The 15,734-nt window shown below is 36.6% G+C and overlaps 2 protein-coding genes across 2 annotated transcripts; both read right to left on the bottom strand.

The window, feature by feature from the left end:
* Positions 1-2,366: 2,366 nt before the first annotated feature.
* LOC104121636 (ABC transporter G family member STR2-like) lies at positions 2,367-5,361 on the bottom strand. Its single transcript, XM_070191692.1, has 3 exons — positions 4,860-5,361; positions 3,883-4,574; positions 2,367-3,094 (listed from the first exon to the last, which is right to left on the bottom strand). The coding sequence occupies exons 1-3, from the start codon at positions 5,340-5,342 to the stop codon at positions 2,878-2,880; spliced, it is 1,392 nt and encodes a 463-aa protein (XP_070047793.1). The 5' UTR covers positions 5,343-5,361; the 3' UTR covers positions 2,367-2,877.
* Positions 5,362-6,151: 790 nt separating this feature from the next.
* On the bottom strand, positions 6,152-10,384 carry LOC104121634 (15-cis-zeta-carotene isomerase, chloroplastic). Its single transcript, XM_009633672.4, has 4 exons — positions 9,813-10,384; positions 7,900-8,046; positions 7,564-7,773; positions 6,152-6,831 (listed from the first exon to the last, which is right to left on the bottom strand). The coding sequence occupies exons 1-4, from the start codon at positions 10,224-10,226 to the stop codon at positions 6,496-6,498; spliced, it is 1,107 nt and encodes a 368-aa protein (XP_009631967.1). The 5' UTR covers positions 10,227-10,384; the 3' UTR covers positions 6,152-6,495.
* Between the last annotated feature and the right edge of the window lie 5,350 nt (positions 10,385-15,734).

Raw genomic sequence — 15,734 nt, 5'->3', positions numbered from 1 at the left:
GCCCGAAGGGCATTACATTATAACAATAGGTTCCATACTTGGTGATAAATGAAGTCTTTTATCGGCCCTCCGGGTTCATTTGGATTTGATTGTAACCGGAATAGGCATCGAGAAAAGTAAGGATCTCGTGGTCGGCCGTGGCATCGATCATGCGATCAAGGTTAGGTAGTGGAAAAGAATCTTTGGGGCACGCCTTGTTTAAATCCTTATAATCTACACACATTTTAAGTTTGTTCCCTTTTTTAGGAACTACGACTACATTGGCTAACCATTCGGGATATTTCACCTCCCGAATGGAGCCTATTTTGAGAAGTTTAGTTACCTCATCCTTTATGAATGTGTGCTTTATCTCGGACTAGGGTCTCCTCTTTTGCTTCACCGGTTTGAACCGGAGTCCAGACTCAGCCGATGCGTCGTTATCTCCGGTGGGATCCCTGTCATGTCTAAATGGAACCAAGCAAAACAATCTATGTTATCAATAAGGAATTGAATAAGCCTCTTCCAGAGTTCGGGGGTTAATCTTGTTCCCAGGAATACCTTTCGCTCGGGCCGGTACTCGATCAATATAACATGTTCCAGCTCTTTGACCGTTGATTTGGTGGCATCGGAATCTTCGGGAACAATAAAAGTTCGAGGGGTCAGAAAGTCCTCCTCTTCTTCTTCTATCTCTTGCTTTCCTGATTCGGTCGAGGCTGATGGCTGTGATTGCTATTTGACTTCCTCTTTTCCTTTGATGCTCGACCTTTCCGAGGTTGATAGTGTCGATATTGGTGTTACCTCGTCGACCGCAAATATTTCCTTTGCAGCTTGCTGTTCCCTGTATACTGTTTTTACACCATCCGACGTCGGGAATTTCATCACTTAGTGGAGGGTCGAATGGACTGCCCTCATATTGTGGATCCAAGGTCTTCCGAGCGGGCATTGTATCTCATGTCACCCTCGATTACGTGGAATTTGGTGTCTTGAATCGTTCCAGCCACGTTCACCGGTAGAATAATCTCCCCTTTAGTTATTTCACTGGTCATATTGAAGCCGTTTAAAATTCGAGCTGCGGGTATGATTTGATTCTGTAGGCCGAGATGTTCCACGGCCCTCAATCGGATATTATTCGCCGAACTACCTGGATCCATTAAAACACGCTTAACTTGAACTTTACTTAATAAGATAGAAATTACTAGAGCGTCGTTGTGGGGCTGAGAAATGCCTTCTGCTTCTTCGTTTTTGAATGACAAAGTGCCTTCGGGCACATAGTCTCGAGTTCGTTTTTCCCTAGTGGTTGATACCTTAGTATGTTTGAACATGGGTCCCTGTGGAATGTCGATCCCACCGACGATCATATGAATGACATGTTGGGGTTCCTCATGTTCATTTTTCCTTTTGGGAGAACTTTCTCTGAAATGATTCTTGGCTCGATCGCTGAGGAACTCTCGAAGGTGGCCCTCGTTGAATAGACGAGCTACCTCTTCCCTTAATTGTCTGCAATCCTCGGTCTTGTGACCATGCGTGCCATGAAACCTGCATATCAAATTTGGGTTTCTTTGGGAAGGATCGGTCTGTATGGGTCTGGGCCACCTAGTATCTTTGATCCTTCCGGTTGCCGATACAATGCCCGATGCATCGATGCTAAAGTTATATTCCGATAATCGAGGTGCCTCTGTGGGATCGACATACTTGTCAAAACTACTTTTGCTCATAAGTCCCCGAGAACTCTGTCCTTGATCACTTCTTCAATTGTTCTGGGCGGAATTGCATCTTGAACCATTGTTCCTTCGATCTGCGGTATATGGTTGATATCGATCTCTGTTCGACCTTCGCTCCCTATCGATGTCCTTCTGGTTCTTAACTATCGACCTGTTTGGATGTACTGAACCGGAGGGGGCTCTTAGTTGATCGTCCTCGACCCTGATCTTTGACTGATATCGATTGTGCACATCTGCCCAGATCACGGCCGGATACTCGATCAAACTTTGTTTCAACTGACGTGATGCGATCGAACTCCGCTCGTTCAACCCTTGGGTGAAAGCTTGAACGGCCCAATCATTTGTGACCGGTGGCAATTCCATGCGTTCTATTTGAAATCGGGACAAGAACTCCCTCAGCATTTCATTATCCTTTTGTCTTACCTTAAAAAGGTCCGATTTTCTCGTTGCGACCTTTATGGCCCCTGCGTGTGCCTTTACAAAAGAATCTGCTAACATGGCGAATGAGTCGATGGAATTTGGAGAGACCCTTTCGAAGGAATTCAAATTCCCTGAGTGATTTCAAGATTCCATTGCCAGTTACATTCCTTCCAAAAGGGTCAATTCCAAAAGTTTGTGATGTCTGAAACTGATTCATAAGTAGCCCTTCATATGAATAACTCATAGTTGAAATATAATTCATCCATTTCCAATATGATGGCATGTCATGGCTATTTAAAAAATAGCCACAAAACAAGAAGAACAAAGCAGTAAAAGCAATGACAGCAGCATATCCTAATATGTAATTTGGTACCACTGAACTCACAAACACAACAAAAGAGTTTGTGGACAGAAGGGACATGTAAAGAACAATCAAGAAGTATATAAATGGTCCGCGAAGCGATAGTGCAAACCAAACAATGAGTGCATAAACTGCAGCCTGAACAGCCAAGAAAGGAAGGTAAGTAACTAGACCTGCAATAGTGTAAGAAGAGGCTCTATACTTGTTGTGAGATGTCTCGCGGACGAAGATGAAATGTTCTTGAATGAAAGCCGGGACAGCATCATTAGACGAAAAGAAAAACAGACAAACTGTGAAGATGAAGAAACTAAGGCGATTCGTTATCCCCTGTAGGTTTTCTTTTGGATGCATAAACATAGTTGCCATCATAATTCTCATGACTAGTTCAGGGGTACGTCAGATGTTTATAAAGTTTCTTCTCATGAGAATCCATGTCTCTGATAAGAATGAATTTGCAAATTTGGGGCCTAGATATTGGTATGAATTGGTGTTGGCTGCAGCATATGGAGTCAAAAAATCATTTACATTGAGAGTGCATTCACTACTTTGAGTGTGAGGGGTTGTAGTACTTAGATAATTTTCACTAGTATAGGCATAGTCACCTGGAGATGAACTGCACAAAAAAACACAAATATTATATGGCAGTTAGTCAGATAATACTACAAAGCATGTTTTATTAGACGACTAAAATGATCGCTAGCTTCCAAATCTTGTGTTACGAAAATAGACCTCTCGCCTAACTCAACATCAAAACTTAGCTCATGATGTGAAGATTGCGTAATATCATATAAAGAGACAACAACTCATTCTCTCAACTAATGTGAGACACTTTAACACCCCCAACACGCCCAAGGCTGGATCAGATATAGCTTTAAAGCAATTAGGAAGATCGGTCTCCCTAGGTGCAAGTTAAACATCTAGATGAGTGAAAATAGGCATTAAAGAGGCATGTTTATTACACGACTAAAATGATCACTAGTGTTCAAATCCTGTGTTAAGAAAATAGACTTCGCGCCTAACTCAACCTCTAAAGGTAGCTCATAAGGTGAAAATTGTCCAATATAATATAAAGAGACAACATCTCATTCCCCCAACTAATATGAGACATTCTAACACCCTTTGCACGCACAACGCTGGACATTTGGAGAGGGGAACACATAAAATAGGGGGACGGGGTCTAACATCGGGTAAACCAAGAACAAGGATGGGTTCGACTTTGATACCATATTAAGAAAATGAACCTTGAATCTAGCTCAACCTCAAAAGCTTGCTCATAAAATGAAGATTGTCCGAGACCATATACGGAGACAACAATCAGTTTTCTCAGCCAATATAGGACACTCTAACATACTGATCTAGGAATTAGAACAACTCATGCGTTGACATAAAAGAATATTTTACCTTATCGGATTTGGATTTCTATGATCAGTGCGGTGTCTAGCAGGTGAAAATCCTAGTGTTTGAAGAACTCCACTGTGGCTAGCACTCCAAGACTTAGATGAATTCCAGGGACTTCTTAGACTATGATCAAAATCTTGATCCTTTTTTGCATTTGTTTGCAAATGATTAAGGCGTTTGTTAGACCTGTGTGACGATGCTGGTAATGAAGGGACAATTGACATCTCATGTTCGCCTAATGGTGGAGGTTTCATTCCAGTAAGAGCAAATGCAGCTAATGCCTCAACTCCAAGTTCAGACTGATCATATTCTTGAATCACATCAATCAAATACTCTATTGAACTTTCACCCTTTGGTACTTTTCTCCCCATTCTACCAAGATGTATAGCAGCGTCTTTTGGTGATCCTTGATACATGAGCTGTCCGCGAGCCAGAATAATGAGATGGTCAAGAATCAACTGGATTCGAGATGATGGTTGATGAATGGTTAGGATCACCGTGCTACCAGCTCGCGCAATGGCATGAACTTTGTCAATCACACTATGAGCACTAGTTGAATCAAGACCTGAAGTTGGCTCATCCAAAAATAACAATGAAGGTCCATGTATTATGTCCACCCCTATTGACACCCTACGACGTTCACCACCAGATACCCCTCGTGTCCCTTCATCACCTATATAAGTATTCCTAGCCGACTACCATAAAATAAACAATAAATGGTCAGGGGCCGGAGCTTGAAGCCCAAATACAGGTTCGGATGAACCCAGTAACTACTGCTCAAACAGTACATTTGTGTACATTTAAGAAGTTCTTTAAATATGTACAAATATTAAATTTAGAACCTAGTTATTAGCACTTGAAGTCGTTATTCTAAAATCAAGAACTCATAAAGCTGAAATCCTGGCTCCGCCTCTCTAAATAGTTACTATATATAGTAATCTAGTGTATAAAAACTATATGACAGTTATTGAGTGACTTACAGGTAAACCAAGTTGCTCAATTAGCTTCTCAACGCGCTGTCTTTTATCAGTCATTGAAATTGGCCCAAGCCTAAAATCAGCAGCAAACAACAATGTCTCATAGACAGTAAGCATAGGAAAGAGTCTATCATCTTGCATAATATAAGCAGAAGTTCTCTTAATAAAACTTGGTGTCATATCTATTCCATCAACAGAAACTCTACCCCTTAGACTTAAAATTCTACCAGCTAAACCATCTAAGAATGTTGATTTTCCAGTACCACTTGGACCCATAACTGCAGTTACACAACCTTTTGGTGCATAGCCAGTTATTTGGTGTAATAAGTCAACTTCTTGATTTAGCCATTTTCCATCAGTATCTTTTATCTTCTTTGTCAAAGTGTATGTAAGGTTTGAGAATTCTAACCCACCTGTGAAATTTACTGGTTTCATCCCTATTTCGATCTTTGTATCGACTCGATGATGACCATTGACATGCCTCATAACTTTGGACAATTATAAAATCTTGTGTTCTTTTTTTGCTATAACATTATTTTGTTCATTTTTTCTGCTTAATATAGAATGTTTTTGCATATTTGAAGGAAAATATAAGGGTGAGAAAAGGGTTCCAATATTATAGCTGTGTAGGCTAGTGAGAGGAGGCAATTACAAAGTTGAAAGAAGCCTTTTCCAACGTTGAGTAATCCGTTTGAAAGTTGTTTTAATCGAAAAAGAGAACTTGCCTTCTTGTTTGTTTCATTGTCCATTTTCATTCTCTTGCTTGTCTTCTTACCTTTCACATTATAGCCAAAGTCCCCAATAATTCTCCCTGTTTTATCTTCTTTGTTTTATTATTTTTCCGTGTTAACTTTAGCACGTACTTTCTTTTTTCTCTCGGTGTCTGTGCTGATGAGAAGTAACAAATACTCGTGAAATAATCGAGATGTGTGCAAACTAATCTCAACACCATTATAGTCAGTGTCTTCGTGATATTTTACTGTACTTACCTTTTCCAAACTTTCACACAATAAAAGTCTTCAACTTTTTAATATCTTTCATAGTCTTTGAAGATGAATGAGAGTTTTGACGTAACTGGTAAAATTATTGTCATGTGACCAGGAGATCACGGGTTCGAACCGTGAAAACAGCCCCTTGCAGAAATGCAGGGTAAGATTGCATACAATAGACACTTGTGGTTCAGCCCTTCCCGGACCCCGCGCATAGCGAGAGCTTAATGCACCGAACTGCCCTTTTATAACCGTGTATGACCCTCAAACCAAACGCAGTATTGGATTCTTCCCCTGTCCGATCTATAAAAAGATCAACCATACAATATGGAAATCTTTTATACATAAGTAGTAATATATGTATTGTAATATCCCCATCCTAATCCCTGTATTATATTTTCTCTTATAGTTGCTTAAATTAAAGTCATCAGAAGGACATATACAATAATACACAATACAGAATTTGAAGGAAACCAAAGTTGAAACTTGTATATTTCTAAGAGCACTAAACTGAATCCTTCATATTCCTCTTCTTTCTTTGCTTTCCTACTCCTTCAAGGCTCACTTTAGGCAACCAATATATATCTTGAAATGTACAACTTGGACTCGCGATTTCTTGTATGGAAAAGAGTTGTCTGACATCAGAGTTACTACCAGTGCAGCCGATAACTGGCAGCTTGCATAATGGGATGGAGAAAGTAAGCACCTAATGTCAATGCTGTTATTGATACATAAGGCAACCTGAAAAATTCCTTGTAATAATCTTCAGGCAACTTTTGGCGGCCATCAAGAATAGCTGCAAATGGTATGACACTCGTTCTGTTCTTCACGACTTCAAAAGCCTCACCATGTCGTATGGCTAACCTTCGGTCTCCATTCCAGGCACCAAACAGATGATGTCCAATCAAACCTACTGAGGCAGCCACTGCAACTGAGTTCCCGATCCACAACGTGTGAGCTAAGCACCATATCACCTGCCCAACCATCTGATAAGGAGAACATAGGCTTCAATTAGCTATAAAAGAAAGAATAACATTACCTGGCAATGAAGCAGCAAATAAAGACAAAAATGCTTAACATATATGCACAAAAACAATTATAACAATCATGTAAAGGAGACTTGTTTTCTCAAATTTCGAGACTTGAGAATGGTTCCTATTTACTAAAAATCCTCAATTATGGAACAGCTTCATCAATAGGACGGCCTCTTCCCTTTTCTGCATGATCAGAACTGGATTACAATAATCTTGACCTCTTTTCCTGTTAAAGCTCATCATGCGGCAAATCCGTCCTTTTCGTGTAATACTATTCTTTGTGACATGCCTTATTTGACTCCTTTAACAAACCCTTTGACCCGTAGAGTCAATACTTTGATTCACAGAATCAAAAGTAAAATAAAGTTTCGCACGGTAAGATGAGTTTTATACACTTGTATAAACCTAAAGAAACTAGTCCTGACCCCTTCTGAAATTATAAACACAAATCATCATATCTAAACCTCCTTCCTTTGTTTATTACGTCTTTTATATCCTGGAAAATTAAAAATAATACAAGGTACAAAGTGAAGTGATATGAATCCGTAGTTGAAGTTGGTTCAGAAAGACTTTTGAGACTAAAAGGTACAAAATGGTGTTTCAGGACAAGGCACTTTATGGTATCAGATTCAATCGGTATCTTACACAACAGTAAGTCACAATTAAGTGAATGTTGACTAATACCTGTGGATGCCTGGTAATCCTCATAATCCCAGTTTCCCAAAGATGTATCTTGGGTTTGTCAACAGCTGCTACCTCTAGTAAATTGAATGTCGATGGGTATAGGAAGAAGAAGGAAATAAAGTTAGAGAACCAAACTAGTTCATGAAGTCCGGCTATGCTCTGTAATTGCCATAATTGCACTCCATCGTATCGGTGGTTAATGAAATACACCTGTACACCATTATAAGAACCTTTGGTTATGTTAAATTTCCATTTATCAAGCATTGCACAGGAAAATTATAGAAGTTACCAAAAGATTCTAAATTCTCAGTTTCTGCCAGCGGTGTAGAAACTTACAATTGTGCTGACTGCCAATGGCAAAGATATCCCGGCAAACACTACACGAAAGGCACGTTCTCCAATGAGTTCCTCACCTTTGTCTCTAAGACTAGCAAGACCGCTGTGGACTATTGCGAAAATCAAGGTGAGGGAAAGCATTACAATCTGCGGAAACATTTGGATAAACACTCAGCAAACAGAAATTTAATTATGCAAAACGAAAGAATAATATTTATGCTGGTGACCAAGAGAGCCAAAGTGGAAAGCAAGAAAGTTTATGAAGAAAGAAACAATAGCGTAGAAGCTTCAGACAACTGTATGTTTGCCACATGATTCGTCAAGAACTCATATGCATCGCTTCCCTCGTACACAACAAACAACAACAACTACACCTAAGTCCCATTCTTCATATCATAAGTAACTTAATTCCAATGTGTTACTTAATACCTGTGAAGTATCAGTAGATACACCTCCAACTGTATCACTACCAACCAAAAGAAAAAAAATAAAAGGAAGAAAAAGAAGAAAGAACACTTCTCTCAAGACAGTCAAAAAACTGTCTAACATCCTATGCAAAAATATTATTGTCTTGAAATTTAGTCCTAGACTCGCTAGTAATTAAATTTTTAAAATAAAAATTCTTCGAACTGTAAGAATGACATTTATTCCACTGGTTCCTGATATTTCTTTTTACCGTCTTCTTTTCCACAAATCATGATTGTAAAACATCTTATTTAGGTCTCTAGATAAGTGAGATAATCTTGTACTATAACTTATGTAATAGAGACTAAAACAATGAATTGCTAGTCACATTTTATGACATGATATTTTAGTTAATGCAGACAAAAGAGCAGCAATGGAAAAAGAAAAAGAACGTCAGACAAAACAGTAGTTATTCACCTAACTACCAAAGTTGTGGCCGCAATATGTTAGTGCATATGCCAATTCCAACTGAACTGTCCCAAGCATTAGTCAAGCTCAAATGAGCAATAAATTTGCTACAATTAGCACTTATTAACTCAAACAAGAACCTTAACACCCACCTGAACAGAAAGGTCCTTTTATTTATATGCTAAAGTCAAGTTAGCAGAAATTAAAAATCTTGACCTCTACTTCATTTTCAAACCAAACTTAACAGATAATAGTTAGCAGATGATATTGCACCCAAGCGCATGGGCTAGTAGTCAATGAAACTCGAACAAAGACCTTGTTAGACCAGGGTTTAAATTTTGCAGAGGAAAAAAAAGGAGTTAGGTAATGCCTAACGCCTTGGTGGGTAGAGTTCCTCGATACCTATACTGGTAGGAGGATATAATTACCAGGTAAAGTAGTAAAGGTGCGCGAAAGCTGGCTCGACATCACCATTAAAAAATTGTGCGTATAGAATATAACCAAGCATGACAGAAGCACGTTTATTGAGATTGTCAAAATACCAAATTTGAGTGAAGTGCAACAAGGACTGCAAATGAGGAAGAAGTGGGAACTCCGTCCTCTGTCAGAAAACTACAAAATTTAGGATCACTATCAAGTAAAGTTAAAGTAAAAGAAAATAGAATAATGTAACCCCCTTTAAGTAATTCTCTTTCCATTTAAAGTTTCTTTTTTAAGACAATTTTCCTTTTCCAGTTCTCTTTCACTTTATGTAACAATATTTCCTTATTATACCGTTTCAAAAGAACCACACATTTTAATACCTGAAAACACATTTAACTTTAAACTTTATATTTTACCCTTAACGAAATACATCTGCCACACAAATGTGATATAAATTGGAACATATATGAAATGAAGGGAGTAACATGTTAAACACCTAAAACCAAGTAACGAATAACACCAAAAGCAATATCTCACGACCCAATTCAGAAAAAAGAAAGAAAAAAAGAAGAAGATACAAACAGAATCAGACAAAGAAACAAGCAATAAATATCCACCTCATGGCTATCTGAAATGGTGGAAACAGCATCAATGAATGATTTTCCAAAGCCAGTTGAATTATCAATCCAAATAACATTAAGAACATAAAGAACAACACCAAGAATCCCAGTAAAATAAACCCAAGATGAAATCTTTTGTTTGGATAACTGGAATTCAGCTGAATCTTCCCCCACCAAAATTTCATCTTTATCATCAATTTGTGTTCTTCCCACTGAAATAGACCAAATTTCCTTTCTGGGTTTGTAAGGAAATGGAAAATGGGAGTTGAAAAATGGTTTCTTGATGTGTTTGATGGTGGGGTGATATGCTAATATGGCTGAGGTTTGTTTGGGAGTTGGGATTTTATGGTGTTTTGATGATAAAGGAGGGAAAGGAAAAAGAGGATGTGAGAGGAAAATTGAAGTGGCCATTTTTGCAAAGATTAATTGAGTTTCAGTGTGTGTGTGTGTGTGTGTGTGTGTGTGTGTGTTGAGTTTGGGATTTATGCAAAGGGGAGAGAGGTATCTTAAAGGAGATGTGCTCTTTGGTGTATTTTGGACAGTTAGTGGAGGGAGGTGGGTGATGAGACATTAGTTGTAGCTTTTTATGTTTATTTTTGATTGTTTGGTTTGGGTCGGCAAAAACATATGTCTACCTATAAAAAGATACCTTCCTTAGTAAAATCTGTGTATTTAAGTAATTTTATTTATAACGTTGTCGATTCAACTTCTTGTAATTATTTTCATTAAAATTTAGACAAATAGAAACAAATTACTTTGATGTATTTTTTTTTATCCTTCCTAAAATTTGAATCATAGTCTTCTAAAGCTTTCCTCTACTTTATTAATCACTAGGCCGTGTGAATGCACTTAACTAATTTGAACTTGCCTCGAGTTAACGTTCGTAACATACAGACAAAAGACTTATAGCATATTTGGCAAAACTTCTAAAATCAACTTATTTTGAAAAGTTTTTTTTTTCAAAAGTATTTTTAGTGAAAAGTAGTTTGTGTTTAGCTACCAAATTTGAAAACCACTTTTGAGCATCAATTGATATTTGGTCAAGATTTTAGAAAGTGTTTGTAAGTGTATTAGGTGAAGCTATTTTTTATTGCCTCTCCAAAACTGCTTATGTTTCTATTCAAAAGTATTTTTTTTTCCTTCTAAAAATTTGGCCAAACACTTCAACTTTGAATAAAAAACACTTTTTTTTTTATAGCCTTAGAGAACCTTGGCCAAACAAGCTATATTAATATGGAAGCCCATGCATTTGAGGGAGAACTCAGCTGTGAATAGCGAGTAGGATGCATTAAAACAACAAACTTTAAACAAGAATTATCTGTGACAGGGGAAGGTATTCTTGGAAAAATGACACTGGATAGCCGCTATAAAAATAATAGTCAAGAAATTATATAAAATTTGTATATTTTTTGTATATATATACACATCATATATGTTATATATAAAAATTATTAAATTTTATATTTTTTCGACTACCAAATATAAATAGTTTCTGATACGTGATAAAAGTGATAATACTCCATTTCTTTAATGGACAATATCATGTAAAAATTTGAGAGCCCATAAACAGTTGAGCAATGGAAGGTATTAACTCACTGCAGAGAAAAGAACAAGAAAGCTAACCTCAATGTGGTAATGCTAAGTTTCAACTTTCACCTAGTAAACTAGTAAATTGCAACTTCATTCAATTATTCGCTGAACAGATCGTTTTTCTTTTTATTTTTTTAAAATAAATTCTTGATGCTTGCTACTTATATACCGTGGCGGAGCCACACGCACTCAAGAGGTGTCAATCGACACCCATTTATCGTAAAATTACACTGTGTAGTTAGGTAATTTTTTTATAAAATATGCATATATATTATTATTAACACCCCTTGACTTCTTGGTGAGTTTATTTCTTTATATTTTGACCCCTTTGATAAAAATGCTGGCTTCGCAATTGCTTATACAGGGAACCGAAAGGAGAAACTTGAAGAAAATTTAACTTTCTGCCATCTGCTTTCCTTTCCTCTTATTCGCCAAACCAAACATGGGGAAGAAAATTTACATACTTAGCTACATTCTTTCGAATGCACAAGGTATTTCTAAAAAAAAAATTGCATTGTACGGAGAAGTCGTTTGGTTAATTTGTACTATGAGTTTTTTAGAAAAGAAAATTGGGCGATGTGCACAGATAGCCAGTATTAACACATGTATTTACTTTTAAGTCACTGTTTTAAATGTATTTAGTCTTTAGTCACTGCTTTAATAAATTTTTACCCGCCCGAACGAAAATACCCTTCTGCTATATAGGATTTCGCTGATACATACACTCCTTATTCACGATCAGCAGCAGCTCAAACTTACGTGCAGAGAATTGTTGTGATCGTCCAAAATTGCAGAAGCTTCTCTTCCGATTTCAAACTTTTTGTCTAAGTTCAGAATTTAACTTTCTCGTCCGAAATTCACCATAAAATTACAGTAAGTTCTAAAGTTTCAAATATCTCTATATGCTTTTGTGTGTTTGTGTAGATTTTTATTTCGTTACTGAAGAATAAGATGCTAGGAATTTGAATTTTTTTTCTTTTCTGTATTGATAACGTTAAGGACATTGCGTCCTTAACTCTGTGATTGTTCTGTAAATATTGAGGACATAATGTTAAGGATTTGGTGTCCTTAACATGACTGTTATTCTAAAAAATATTAAGGATAAAGTGTCCTGTGTTTTGCAACTTGTATTAATAAAGTTAAGGACACGATGTCCTTAACTTCATGACTGTTGTTCTAAATATTAAGGACATAGTGTCCTGTATTTGCAAATTGTATTAATAAAGTTAAGGACACAATGTCCTTAACTTTTTCACTGCACACATCAAAGTTAAGGACAGCTTGTCCTTAACTTTTACAATGCATACATCGAAGTTAAGGACATCATGTCCTTAACTTTTACAATGCACACATCCAAGTTAAGGACACCATGTCCTTAATATTTTGACTGCACACATCAAAGTTAAGGACATAGTGTCCTATTTTTACAACTTGTACAGATAAAGTTTAGGACATGATGTCCTTAACTTCATGACTACTGTGTAAAAATTAAGGACATAGTGTCCTGTTTTTGCAACCTATACTAATAAAATTTAGGACACCATGTCCTTAACATTTTTACTGCACACAGCAAAGTTAAGGACACAATGTCCTTAACTTTTTTACTGCACACATCAAAGTTAAGGACAGGTTGTCCTTAACTTTTACAATGCACACATCGAAGTTAAGGATATCATGTCCTTAATATTTTGACTGCACACATCAAAGTTAAGGACATAGTGTCTTGTTTTTACAACTTGTACTGATAAAGTTTAGGACATGATGTCTTTAACTTCATGAATACTGTGTAAAAGTTAAGGACATAGTGTCCTATTTTTGCAACCTATACTAATAAAGTTTAGGACATGATGTCCTTAACTTCATGACTACTGTGTAAATATTAAGGACATAGTGTCCTGTATTTGCAACTTGTATTGATAAAGTTTAGGACATGATATCCTTAACTTCATGACTGTTGTTCTAAATATTAAGGACATAGTGTCTTGTGTTTTGCAACTTGTATTGATAAAGTTTAGGACATCTTGTCCTTAACTTTACGATTGTTGTATAAATATATCCTGAATTTCTCATTTTCTTGACTTGCAGGATGGATACAATATGTATTATAGTTACTTTTAATGGTAGATGGACTGCAGACTATAAGTATCTTGATCATCAAACAAAGCTTCTAGTACCTGAGGCAATTCGATTTGAAGATTTCATTAACCAGGTATTTGAAGTTATTGAATTGGATAGAGACAAGTTTGAAGCAATGATATGGTTTGATATCAATCTGGGAACAAGCAAGGGAATGCTTGTATCCAAAGATTTAAATCTTCACACATATATAGAGTTACTAAAAAGTCATTCACTCTTCAAGGGCTGTCGTTTCATTGTTGATATTTCGGAAAGAGTTTTTGATTCTACAAGCATCTTTGAACATGTCAATACAGAAATTCAACAAGACAATCAAGACAAATTCCAACAGATAATGGAAATAGATGTGGTTGAAGCTCAACCAATAACTGAAGAGGTGCTTCAAATATTTGATTCTATTCAAGTAGAAGGACAAAGCATTATAGAGATTGACAACGAACAAGCTTTGGGTATTCAAGTCTTAGAGAGTGCACCGGTAATAGAAGAAGTTGCTGAAAAAAACCTTTACTCAACTAACTAGACAAAACTCAAATTCGAAACAAAAAGAATCCCCAACTATGATATTAAGAGAAAATGCTTCGTTGGATGAAATAAAAGTGGGATCAATATTTGACAAAAAAGAAGAGTATAATTAACTGTTTTTCCAATATAGCAATTAAAGGATATTTTGAATTCAAGGTTGTTAGATCAAGCTCAACAAGATATTCATTGAAATGCAATGATGATAGGTGTGGGTGGTGTGTGCGTGCTTTCAGAATTAAAGATTCAACACTATTCAAGATAGTAAAGATTGAGAAAAATCATGACTGCTCAGTTAACACTATGAAAGCTGATCAAAGGCATGCAACTTCAAAGTTGATTAGTGGTTACATTATCGACAATCTTCGAGACCCAAGGTTTGAAGTTACACCAGCCTTTGTCATGGCAGAAATGCAAAAATCGCATGGACTAGACATTGGTTATCATAAGGCGTGGCGTGCTATTCAACGTGCTTCAGCTTTAATAAGAGGAACTCCTGAAGAGAATTATGAATTATTGTCTTCATACTTGTATATGATGAAAAGTAAAAATCCGGGAACATACACTAACATAAAGATAGACGACAACAACAGGTAAACAATCAAAAAGAGTTTATTAGTCTGTTTTATAAACTTTAGGACATGGTATCCTTAACTTGGATGTGTGCAATAAAAAAGTTAAGGATATGATGTCCTTAACTTTGATGTGTGCAGTAAAAATATTAAAGACATGGTGTCCTTAACTTTGATGTGTGCAGTAAAAATGTTAAGGACATGGTGTCCTTAACTTGGATGTGTGTAGTGAAAAACTTAAGAACATGGTCTCCTTAACTTTGATGTGTGCATTGTAAAAGTTAAGGACACAATGTCCTTAACTTTGCTGTGTGCAGTGAAAATATTAAGGACATGGTGTCCTTAACTTGGATGTGTGCAGTGAAAAAGTTAATGAGATGGTGTCCTTAACTTTGATGTGTGCAGTGAAAAAGTTAAGGACATAGTGTCCTTAACTTTGATGTGTATAGTGAAAAAGTTAACGAGATGGTGTCCTTAACTTTGATGTGTGCAGTGAAAATGTTAAGGACGTGGTATCCTTAACTTTGATGTGTGCATTGTAAAAGTTAAGGACATGGTGTCCTTAACTATGATATGTGTATTCTAAAAGTTAAGGACAAGTTCTCCTTAACTTTGATGTGTGCACTGAAAATGTTAAGGACATTGTGTCCTTAACTTTGATATGTGCAGTGAAAATATTAAGGATTTGGTGTCCTGTATTTTTAACCTTCTGTTAAACTGTATTTTCAGGTTTCTTTATATGTTTTATGCATATGCATCATCAATAGCTGGTTGGAATCATTATAGACTAGTGATTGCTGTTGATGCAACTTTTTTGAAGTCAAAATATTGTGGTGTTTTAATGATTTCAGTTTCAAAGGATGCAAATAATCAAATATTCCCACTAGCCTTTGGAATTGCAGAATCTGAAAATAACAATTCCTATGAGTGGTACTTTAGTGAGCTTCGCAATGCAATTGGGAGCCGTGATAATTTAATTTTTTTATCGGACAGGCATCAATCTATTGCACATGGCATTGCAAAGGTATATCCTGAAAGCCACCATGGGATTTGTATCTATCATTTGGAGCAGAACCTAAAGCGAAGGAAAGTGAAAAGTGAG

Source organism: Nicotiana tomentosiformis, chromosome 12, assembly GCF_000390325.3.
Source record: "Nicotiana tomentosiformis chromosome 12, ASM39032v3, whole genome shotgun sequence".
Taxonomy (NCBI): Eukaryota; Viridiplantae; Streptophyta; class Magnoliopsida; order Solanales; family Solanaceae; genus Nicotiana; species Nicotiana tomentosiformis.
This window is presented reverse-complemented; position numbering and strand designations above follow the sequence as displayed.

Bases quoted from the DNA above. Each gene is read 5' to 3' on its own strand.
- LOC104121636 (XM_070191692.1), bottom strand. From the start codon at position 5,342: ATGAGGCATGTCAATGGTCATCATCGAGTCGATACAAAGATCGAAATA. The intron at 4,575-4,859 runs GTAAGTCACTCA...ATTTTATGGTAG, and splicing joins TTGAGCAACTTGGTTTACCT to TCGGCTAGGAATACTTATAT. The intron at 3,095-3,882 runs GTAAAATATTCT...TTTTTTGTGCAG, and splicing joins AGAAATCCAAATCCGATAAG to TTCATCTCCAGGTGACTATG.
- LOC104121634 (XM_009633672.4), bottom strand. From the start codon at position 10,226: ATGGCCACTTCAATTTTCCTCTCACATCCTCTTTTTCCTTTCCCTCCT. The intron at 8,047-9,812 runs GTGGATATTTAT...ATGTTTCCGCAG, and splicing joins CCATTTCAGATAGCCATGAG to ATTGTAATGCTTTCCCTCAC. The intron at 6,832-7,563 runs GTATTAGTCAAC...TCTCCTTATCAG, and splicing joins GGATTACCAGGCATCCACAG to ATGGTTGGGCAGGTGATATG.